Source organism: Vanessa atalanta, chromosome 29 (genome assembly GCF_905147765.1).
Source record: "Vanessa atalanta chromosome 29, ilVanAtal1.2, whole genome shotgun sequence".
Taxonomy (NCBI): domain Eukaryota; kingdom Metazoa; phylum Arthropoda; class Insecta; order Lepidoptera; family Nymphalidae; genus Vanessa; species Vanessa atalanta.
In genome coordinates, this window is record NC_061899.1 from 5020820 (window position 1) to 5032918 (window position 12099).

The window sequence follows — 12099 nt, forward strand, 5'->3', positions numbered from 1 at the left end:
TCAAATTCCACCAAACAGCAATACTTTATAATGTTACGTTCCGTTTTGAGGGATGAGTGAGGCAGTATTACCTAAGACACGAGATTAATAACAAGTTATTTTCCGAGGAAGAACATTGACATCAGAATAATTTAGTCAATATAAAGGTTTTTCGGAGAATCAATTTTGCGAAATAAGTCGATAAAGAAACGGTCGAATGCATTTGTATTTATATGCATACAAAATTTATATGAATACAAACGCTGCCTTGACGGTATGATATGTATATGAGAGCCTTGGATAAAAAAACTTCCACGGTAATGTAAGTCAGTAAGTTCCGATATTCCACAAATTAATAAACTATGACTAAAAGATATTATTAAAATTGATTTTAATGTGTAATTTATGTAAGTAATGTTAAATTATTAACAACATATTTTTTCTGCTGTATGATAATCTATACAATATGTAGCAATCGTTTTGCCATTATCTGTCTGTAGACACGGTCGATCTCATTGCCTACATAAATAGAAAGAAATTAAAAAGTATACTGTCAAGTTGTCATAATCATTTGATGTGTCGTGTTGTCAAAATTGTAACAAATTTGTTGTAGACTTTCTATACAATATTTTTAACTTAAAATATTTGTAAAATAACAAGTATTCCTTTAAAAAATCATGTACTGTACATAAAGCGTGCGTTTATAAATTGCTTTACGCATACGAAGATATATTAGTGTTGTTTCATTTATTTAAAAAAATACAAAATATACAATCATGGATGGAACTTGGGTTCTGATCTTACTAGCTTTAGTGATGCTAGTTGGGTCTTATGTTGCCGGGAGTATACCCCTCAACGTGAGCATGTCAGAGGTGAGTTTTTACATATTAAAATAAGCACAATAAAGTACGTTATAATGAATAACAACAATAATAAAAATATCAACAGATGGTCGTAATAAAACATTATTATCTCAATGTTTTTTTACTTATAATTCAAATCCAAACGTTTAATTGGTTTCTGTCTTTACATTTTTGTAAGCGAATGCATATTTATTATAACACCACATATATATTTTTTTTGTTCATAGGGCTTGTACTATATAATGAATAACATGATTACATATTTAAATAATTATTTACGTAGTTATACAATGTTTAAAGAGAAGTCAACCTTGTGGATGTGGCCTGTTGATAAGTTCCATCCTGTTGTGGAATTACAATTTACACTGATTATCTATACTAATATTATAAGTGCGAAAGTAAATCTGTGTGTCTGTTGCAAAGGATGGCCTTAGGCTACTCTTTTATGTGTAACATCTGATGACCAACCCTAAAACGCAAGCAAAGCCATTAGCAACAACTAGTAAGACATTAATTTGTTGTTGAAAAATGGGGGGGCATATGTCAAATGCGTATGTATATTTTATGCATATATGATTTTTCATATACTTAACAGTTAAGAAATACAAACAACATTGTTTAGGTGAAAGTCTGCCACCAAAAAGCTGTAAGGCAGCTTACTAGAGTGTACATCCTTAAGACAAAAGGTCTTTGCCTAGTAGTGAGGGGGGGATTAATTATAACTATAAAATTGTCTAGAACACTGAAATTAGAAACATTGTATGTTCTATAACAAAAGCAACTGCTCGAAAGATTTTTATAATTTCAACTTTAAGTGGAGAAAATGGGTGAGGAAACTTTGTATGTATTTTGCATGTACAAAGTCAGTTACTTATATAATTAATTTGAGTCCCGTAGGATGATGAGGTTTTTTTTTTAATAGATTAATTGATGTATTGAGACTTTTCAATTGATAACACACAACAAGTTTCAGATTTATAAGAGTGTAAATACTAATGACTTTAAATAGACAGCTTAAAAGCTTTCTGATTGTGTAGGAAAATAACTAATTGTCTCTGGTAAACCTTTTGCAATATTTTTTGTCTGTGCACAGATTACACAATAATTACTATGATAAAGTATTATGAAATTGTTGCATAGCAATGCAATATATTTGTAAAGCTTATTGCTTCATATGATATTTGTAATTTATTTTAATCTTAAATTTATAGATATCGCCTTTGAAACCTGACTATATTGCTGCTCTTTTTTTTTTTTTTAATTGCTTTGCATACTCTCAATTTGGCTCTCACATAGTAATTTTAATTATACTAAAACCACTATAACTATCAAGAAAATTTTAAATTTAGAGTCAATCAACATAATTAACCTTGGGAACTGAAATATCAAGACCCTTGTGCCTGTAGACACTGGGTCACTTACCTTTCAAACCGGAACACAACTGTATTTTGTTGGTGGCACTAGCCAAAGTAAGCAATGGTTATCATTTCTATGGGTGATTGTGCACAGTTACCATTAGGTGTCTCATTTGCCAGTCCACATACCTATATGACATAAGAAAACCAATAAAAACACCGGGGTGTCAATTCTACTAAATATAATCTCAGCTGAATTGTGACTGGACAATTCTACTTACTAGTATCGTATCGGCCGAATCGCAACTGGATCGTTGCGTTTGTGGTATATTTAAACGGCTGAAAAGCAACGATTACATTCCTATACATTTGGGATAATGTAATATTTTCTTAGTAGATTTTACTCCAAGGTTAACGAAATAAACAATTTATTTTGCCATATGACATTATTCAGATTGATACATTGAGTGTCTATTCGTACAATTTTGAATTATTTCCAAACAAATCTATTGGCGTAATAATCATTCCTACACAATTCCCGCCATTTTTTTTCAAGGCCTCCGCCATTTTCTTCTATTTTAATTATGGAACAAAACTAGTTAGGTAGTGAGAAAAAATGTTTTTAGAACATGTTACAGAGAAGAACATAAATACCAAATACCTACCTACAGCCTGTAAATTTTCCAATACTGGGCAATTAATGCCTTTCCTCTTAAGAACTGTCACTGCTGGGTCGATTAGTATTTGGGATAAAATGGGATTCCTGAAAATACATACTAATGTCTTCTTTTTACAGGATAAATTGCTCAAAGTGACAGTATTCGGAGCTGGTCTGCTCGTCGGCACAGCGCTGGCTGTGATAATTCCAGAGGGGGTACGAGCCCTGTTCGCGGAGCGTACTGTACTCGTTACAAAAGATTACACACCGGAACCAAGTCGGCAGGATGACCTCCATTCTGTTATTGGGATATCACTAGTGTTGGGTACGTATGCGCATGTAAATAGTCTTTACGAAAGCCTTAAGATAGGCTCCTCTCACCAACTAAGTTCTATCACCAAACAGTAATATTTAGTATTGTTGGGTTCCTGTATCAAGAGTGAGCGAATCAGTGTAACTGCAGGTACAAGAGACAAAACATTTGCTTCCAAGGTTGGTTGCGCATTGGTGATATAAATATTGGTTCATATTACTTACAGCGCCAATGTTTATAATCAGTTGGGACCAATTACGAGTAGGTATCCAATTTGAAAGGCTGCCTACGTATTTTAAACAAATAAATATACTTGTAAAAATGGTCTTCATATAACTGCCCAGGTGCTCAAGTGGCTATCTTATACAGCTGCAGATCTCGAGCTATAAGTAAAAAGGTCGAGGTCTACTAAAGAGCATGTCGAGAAATAATCAGCTCGGGCTTTAAAAGGCAGAGTCTCGTGTTTCAGAAAGCATTTAAAAACGATGTTCCTGCCGCTGAATATTCGATTGTGTCTGTTTGCATTCCATCAAATTAGAAAGGATCAAAATATAGATAGTGCTTCTGAGCTAGCTCTAAACAAGTTATATTTAATAGTTTTATGTATAATAGGACTGCCAAGAATTTCGCGGGTGAATAAAAAATACTACAAACATAAAGATGCGTTAATTTTTAATAATGAGATTTATAGAAGTCATATTCGATGAGTAATACCTAACTTCTTGCATTGTTTATAAGCAACATTAAAATTATATAGTCTCGGAAAATGATTTGGGACCATGTCACAATTAACTTTAGCAGCGCGCGCTCATTGGTCAATTCGAATAGCGCGCACTTCGCCGACTATTTGTTACACACTTCCGTCCCTTTCTATAACACCAATCAAAATATGCTTCAAGTAGGCTTTTACAAGATCTTTTGAATCGTCGTTTTACAAACTATATTAAGTGAAGCCACCACCGGTTCGAAATGTAGATTCTACCGAGAAGAACCGGCAAGTAACTCAGTAGTTACTCTTTTTCAACATTTAAAATCCAAAGTTATGTTAGTTATATACAATTATATATGTATATAATACATCCTGCCTGGAATTCAACAAGGATTAGCTCCACGCTTTTTTACCATCTATATATCTCTCACAGATTGTCTCATCATCATAATCCCATAAAATCTGGTAAACGTTCCTGAAATTCAACAATTACTTCATCAGTGTCCTTCTTTGGTTGCTTGTAAACGCCAACTCGAATAAAATATACTTTATTCAAGTAGTCCTTTTACAGAATTGTATTAAACCTAAAGTTATATCTCGAGGTAATATTCGCCACATGAGGACCATATGCAGTCCACGGTTCGTACATTAGACAGCCCTGCTCTGTTTGATATGTAAATGAACAGGAAAATGTATACATTTATTGTATAATTTTCCTTTTCAATCTGGTTTTCGTTAGACGTGTTGTGTTTTCATTACTAATATAATAATATATGTTATTAGTATCTAAAAAAGGTATGTTATTAGTAATCATGACTTCTCCGTTAGTCCAATGGCCAATTTATACAACTACAGACTCTGAAGTCTTCAGTTCAAATAAAAACAGCGAAGTATTCAAAAAATAACTAATTAATTAATTCGTTCGTTTTATTTATTGTTTGTTTAAAATAGGTAGACAAACTGAATGATTGGCCTCTTCATTGTAAGTGCCACCAAGTGGTAACCCCTTACAGGCAACGTGCCAACATTCATGGGAACTATGATGCTAAGTTACACCTTGTGCCTGTAGTTACACTGGCTGACTCCCCTTATCGACACTCGACACACATTACTCAACAATGTATATATATAAGCATTGCTGATTGGCGGTAGACGATACGATGAGTGGTTGGTGATGATGAAAAAGACCCAGGGCTTCACAAGTCCCCACTACCAACTATTGTCGGTTCTTCTCGATTTTTTAATGACATATTTTGGCGGACATGCAAATAGACCACCTGATGTTAAATGTTCACCACCGCCCATAGACAATGGCGCTGTAAGAAATACTAACCAATCTTTACATCGCCAATGCACCATCAACCTTGGACCGACAAATATCCAGAACAGAACAGAATGATGTCGTAAGAATAGGGGCAATAGATATTCAAGGAAATACAAGCAATAAACATCAAGGCAAAAGATTAAGTTACGCAATCTACGTACAAAGAAAGGAAATGTATTAAAATGTAACATTACAATTATTCATTGTATCGGTTTGATTTAAACCAATATCTCTTTTAATTTCAGGTTTTGTCTTCATGTTAATAGTCGATCAAATGTCTTCAAAGTACAATGAGACAAGTAATCCCACTGAGAAGAATATCACCGCTACCGTTGGTCTGGTGGTACACGCCGCTGGTGAGTGTTGTTTGTACCATTTATTTATTAATTAGCTATGTCTGGCATGCTTTGAAATGTTGCTTTCAAAGCGTCAAAAGTTTCACCTCAAACCGTTGAAACGGACTTAAATACATTTCAATGGAAGGATGAGCACAGATATACAAACTTATATTGGCACTTTCTTTGCTATTTCCTAATAGCTTTGCTATATTATAATAAAACGCTGTTCCACTTAAGTAAATATAGTACATTAATTTTACTTATGAACTTCGACAAAATCTTCTTGAAATTCAAAATGCTATTTTTTCTCGTTTTATTTTTTTCTGTTTATCATCAGCTAGATCAAAAGTAAGTTTTTTTCTAATGGAAGTCTATTATTTTTAGCCGATGGTGTAGCCCTAGGCGCAGCCGCTACGACATCCCACGCGGACGTCGAGTTAATTGTGTTCCTAGCGATAATGTTGCACAAAGCACCCGCCGCCTTCGGTCTTGTCACGTTCTTGTTGCACGCCGGCTTGGAAAGGTAAGTTAGATAGATAGATTTTATTTCAAAGCCTTGCAAGCTTGTCTTCATGAGTACCACCCACTATCAGACTTTCTACCGCCAGTGATACTCAGTACTGTTCCGGTTGAAGGGTAAATGAGCCGTTATAACCACAGGCATAAGAATAATTTTACTTCGCAAGGTTAGTAGTGCATTAGCGATGTAAGGACTGGTTAATGTTTCTTACAGCGATAATGTCTAGGCGGTGGTGACCACGTACCATCAGGTAGCCTATTTGCATGTCCACCTATACTATACAAAAAAATTGTCACAAGCTTCCAATAAAATCTTAACAGTTATTCGTCTATTTTCTCCCTTAATTATAGGGAACTACGGGTTGCGCCTTATATAAATAAAATTTTCTGCTTTAGAAGAGACAGTCTGTAAATGACCCACTGTTGGGCCTCTTATCACGTCGATAGTCTAGTCTTAAAGCGGATGAAAAAAGTGCAGTTTCACCACTGTGCACTCTGGAATAAATTAGCTTTCTACCTGTGAAACAGTCTTCGAATCGGGTCATTAGTTCCGAACATACAGAAATTTTCTATTTAATAATATTATTATTAAGTAATGTTTTGTCCTAAACCCTTCTCTGATGTATGGGTTATGGTTGAAATGTTCTGGCAGGTGTTACAGAAAAAATTAAATCCCATCAAAAACATATGAGAATTAATTAATGAGAGCCAAGTCCAATATTATGATATATACCTTCAAAAGGTAAGAGAAAGGGAAGCCAGACAGACTGGCGCCGTAACGCGTTACGTAACGAAGCAGCTTACCTCCCATAAGAAGATATTACTTCAAAACTTCTCTATTATTAGTACAGATAGATTGTCAAACACAAGTCAAATTTGCAGACAAATTTGACGAAATTTTTCAAACGAGTATTTTTCCCGTTTCGTTTAGGAACCGCATAAGGAAACATCTTCTGATCTTCTCGTGTGCTGCGCCATTGCTCGCAGTCTTAACTTACTTCGGCATCGGCAACGAGAGCAAGCAGACGCTGAGTGACTTCAACGCGACTGGTAAGTTTGAAAACCAGCGAATATGACGAATGGTGATTACGATAAACAAACAAACTTTTTCCTATGAGGTCAACGGGTTTGGCTCTTTACAGCCGTCTGAGTAACCCACTCAAAATATATTCTAAAGCCAAACAGCAATACGTAGTAAATTATTATTACTTATTATTGTTTGGCTTGAAGGTTTGAAGGTTGAGTGAGCCAGTGTAACGGGCATAACATCTTAGTTCCCAAGGTTATTGGTGTTTTGATGATATATGGAGTGATTAATATTTCTCAGTATTAATTTCTATGGGCAGTGGTGATCACTTACCATCAGGTGGCTCATTTGCTAGTTCTATGCGAGATATAAAAAGGGGGAGGCTGTTCTGATTTGCTGTATCTATAGCTCTTTTTTAGTCTATTGGGTTGGTCCTGCGCCTGAACTCTCGGTTTTTGAGCTCACACAATTGATGACCGTTTTCCATTGCGAATGGTGAAAATCACCATTAAAACCAACCAACTAAACATTAGTTCAGAAGATAGCTATTGATTAGAATAACTGGTGAATGAATCTTGGCCCATTGAATACTCAGGGGTATTCATATCGTCTGTCTGTCTGAAACAATGAACCGATGTTAATGAAATATGCAATATCTCCCCCTCCCCCCAGAAAGGACAAGGGCAATTTTTTTATGCCTAAAACCCACGCCCCACTGACTATATATTAATAAATAACCCTTTATTTCAGGTATCGCGATGCTGTTTTCGGCGGGAACGTTTTTGTACGTAGCAACGGTGCACGTGTTGCCTGAACTCACGCATCCTCATTCGCACACCCATACACTGTTACCCCTCCAAGATGGCGTCCCCACTAAGAAAGGTTTCGGTGGACTGCAACTCTGCGAAGTTATAATATTAGCGATCGGTGCAATGTTGCCAGTACTTTTGACTATGGGACACGAACACTAGATGGTGAAGAATAAACTTTGAAAGATTTCTTATAGAAAAAAAATTAATTCGAATTTCGTATTCGGAACAAATGAGAATTTATTGTTGATTGTGCCCGAGACTTCTGTTGTCTATGGAAGCAATGTTTATAAAGTCCGGTAATAATGTTATTATTCTTCAAAGTGAGCCAAATTAAAAGTAATTAAGCTTGTGACTTTTGCACAAACTGACGTATCCGTTCGAGATACGAAAAAGTCTATTTGAACAAATTTAAAAAAGAATAATTCGTTTCTTAAATTATATGTCGATGATTAAAAAATCTTTAGACGGTGCATTCCAAATCTGTACAGATATTCTGTAAGAACAATATCGAATCATCAGCATTATGATTCTGTAAGAACTCACTTCGTATCTCACTCGTGAAATATTGACAAGTGACTTACGGTGATACTCCATTTTGATACGTGTATCCTATAAATTTTATATTCTGAGAGATTTGAGTGTACATAGCACGATCGTTTTATGTCCGAAAAAAATATATACTAAAATCATGTTATATTTAAATAATAGAACAGATATGACATCAAAATAATATAATGAGTTGGTTTTCGAATGAGTTCTTACAGCGGAATCAGCTGTCACGCACGTAAAGGCTTAAACATTGTGACGTCATATACGTTCGGACACGTAGACAGGTCATCGGTACTTCGTTGAAAAATTTTAGTTCTCATCTAATTTGGGGAGTTAAATAACTTTTCTGTTGAAAAATCTAAATATATGCACATGTGGAATTAGTTCCAAACTTACTTCTCAAAAGGTATTAGCCCAGCAGTGGGATATTTACCGGCTGTATTTGCTTTTTTTGGAACGAAGTTCTTTTACGCGGTTTAAAGTAGAGTGAACTGGCAAAAATCAAATCAAATAAATTTTATTCAAGTAAACTTCACAATGAAGCGTTTTTGAATCGTCAATATTAAAATACTACCACCGTTTCGGAAAGCAGCTTCCAGCGAGAAGAAACGGCAAGAAACTCGTGATGTCAATATCACGTAAGGACAAAGCGTTACGCTCCAGCCGACCTTTCCCTCTCTTTCTCATTATCTCCATCTCTTTCTATTATAAACGGTTTAATATACAAAAATTTAAACTTATTTTTTGATAATAACTTTTTTTACATTTCATTATTCTCAAACGCTTAATCACAAAATCTGAGAAACTATAACACTTGCAAACTCGAAATTTCTCAGCTAGGTTCCTTATGGTGTAGGGGATGTCCTCTATGAACAGATTTTACGAAACTCCACCAGTCCGATATGGACACTTCTAATGCCGTCAACATCTTCCCGCAACCCGCAAACTTCAGTCTCGTGAACAAGACATTCGTATATAATGTCGAAATATCGAGATCAACCAAATAAAAATAAAAAGCATGGTAAATATCCCGCATTAAATACTTGTTATATAAGCCTTTATCGAGCCACACGCCTTATTAATTAAAGATTCTTAAACTTGCAATTGAAATTTATTAATTGTTGAATAATATTTTAACAGTCAGATTCACTGTTCACAATAACATTGACAGACACGAAAGAGATGTTACAAATAAAATGACCGCTAGTATATTAAAGTAAGTGCCAAGTGGAAAATATTTAAATATAAAGCTTGTTTCAAATCTGAATAACTCCCATTTAAAACGTCAGTATTTTTAAATATGGCGGTCTCTAAATCTAATGTTCCATGTAATGTAAAGTATGCCTTAATTGCAACGATGGGCTTAAAATCTACTAGTAGTAGACCATCGTTTTGAGACCGGTAACAATCATTACATAGACACGAGGAGGAAAGGTAGACTAAAACCTAGCTTCCAACTTGGCAAAGTGAATATATCCTTCCTGGGGCAAGGTATTCGCTTCTATAATAAGCTTCCCCATTTTTTAACTTTGCCTATTAATAAATTTTGAGGTCTTGTCAAAAAAAATTGATACTTAAGACAATACAAGATTGTATTAAAGATAAAAAAGCGTGGACTAATATTTGTTGATTTCTAGGCAGGTATAACATATTCTGAAATTAAAACTGTGGAAAAGTTTCTTGTCGGTTCTTCTCGGTAGAATCTACTTTCCAACCGGTTCCAACCGGTTACATTTAATTCAGCACTGTATGATAGCATGACGATACAAAAGTGCTTTTATGAGCCTATTTGAATAAAGAATATCATTGTTTTAATAAAGTGAATGTCGCAGGTTTTAGTATAACCTGGGCTTGGGCTGGTCTTGGGCTGTTGTCCATCCCTACTCCTAAAAAATCTAACAGGGGATATATATTTAAGAAATGTAGTAATACCTTGGAACTAAATATGTTTGTTTAATTAAAGGCATGACATTGAAAACGTGACACGTTTGACTCAAAGTTATCTAAATAAAAATGGATTTTGATTGGTCGTCATTTCTCAATTGGATTTATCAGTCGACGTGTTCAAATAATAACGCTTTCTGATTGGTCGTTATTCTCCGTCTACGATTCGTCAGTCGACGTGTTTAATTGCTCATTGGTATTCGTTATACTTAAACAAGATTCCTATTTTAAGAATTTATTATGCGTAACATTATTTTTTAAATGGAATTTATTTGCTTTTTTAATTACAATTTTGTAGTAAGATATACTAATTATTTTTGAAATCTTATTAAAATTTGTGACGTGTTAATTTGATCTTTAGGATGACGTCAATGTATCTTCCTGGCTGACCAGGTCAGACTAGGTACGGCCAAAAGGTTAACTCGGGCATATCCTCACAGGTAGCATCAGCAATTTGATCAATTTGTTTTGACCTCGAAGGTCAAGGCCTCATAGGCCTAGAGGTACTGAGGAAGTACCTCTGAGCTCTATAGTTGTTCTCACTTCCGATGGTTTGCGTCGTCCTATCGTTCCTACTAATGGTCGTCATCCGTACCTGCATCAGGACAGTTGGTCGGTGATAGCAAGAGCTTGTCTTGTCTGTGGGAGGGGTATCCTAAACCTGCTGTTGCCAACCACCTAGTCGATGTCAATGTTTAGCTGTTTAGCTGTTCTGTTGACACCAGTTGACGACACCAGTAAAGCTCCTATCGCTGTCATTGTCGTAGATCAAATATTAAACATTCAGAGTCATTTGACATTTCTAGAGACATTACACTAGCACCTCTCGCGGCTAGCTCAAGGTCGGCAGCTCTTATTGAAATAGAGGCATAAAAAAATATGGTTTTTCTGTGAAATGAACAATAGGAGTCCAAAGTCTTGAAGTAGGCAGAGTTTATAATTTCCTTCTTCAATAAAGCCTAGTTAGGCTATTGGTCCTGCGCCTGAACTCTTACCGGTCCTATCGGATTGAGGATATGAAAGCAAGGGAATAGGCAGTACACCCCTGTGTGGCACACATTTGCAATAAGTTCTGAGCAATCATTCTCTTCCTTGAGGCTGCTGTAGCCTAGATCGATCATTGGGACGTTATTGATACGAAATTGTTGCTGAAGATTAGTTGAGCTCATTTAAGGGATGCGATTTATAGCCTACGTACTTTCGCTATTGTTTTTCGTGGTCTTACTAATGCTGAAAATCGCAGCCATCAATGACGAACTAAATGGATTTTCTGACGTGGTGCTAGTACAGCCAGAGTGAATTTTTGAGTCAAATGCACACCACATTTTGATACCAAATCCATCAATATTACACAAAAGGGCGTATGTTATCTACAACAACGACATCTGTTATGTATATCAAAAGATTATTGATATTGGCCCTTTTAGAACTAGGCTACAGAAATTGATTATAGCTCTTAATGTAGGATCAAATTTTACGTCACAAATTTTTAATATTTAAATTTAACTAAATTTATAACTTAATGGTCAATAATAGTATATTTGTTTTATAAATATATATATATATATAAATTAGATGTAAGTTTTTTTTTTTTATTACAGTATTTTATTTTATAGTAAATAGCATTAATTTCAAACTAAACAGGAAACTGGACGTCGTATGAAAGGTTTGTTTATGTTTCATTGGTGATTATCATTAAAGTGAAGATA

General features: G+C 35.0%; 1 protein-coding gene across 1 annotated transcript; it reads left to right on the plus strand.

The window, feature by feature from the left end:
* Nucleotides 1-549: 549 nt before the first annotated feature.
* Nucleotides 550-9378, plus strand: LOC125075010 (zinc transporter ZIP9). Its single transcript, XM_047686550.1, has 6 exons — nt 550-851; nt 2994-3180; nt 5447-5557; nt 5924-6062; nt 6990-7108; nt 7836-9378. Exons 1-6 carry the CDS (start codon nt 756-758, stop codon nt 8054-8056), a joined length of 873 nt encoding a protein of 290 aa, XP_047542506.1. The 5' UTR covers nt 550-755; the 3' UTR covers nt 8057-9378.
* The last annotated feature ends 2721 nt before the right edge of the window (nt 9379-12099 follow it).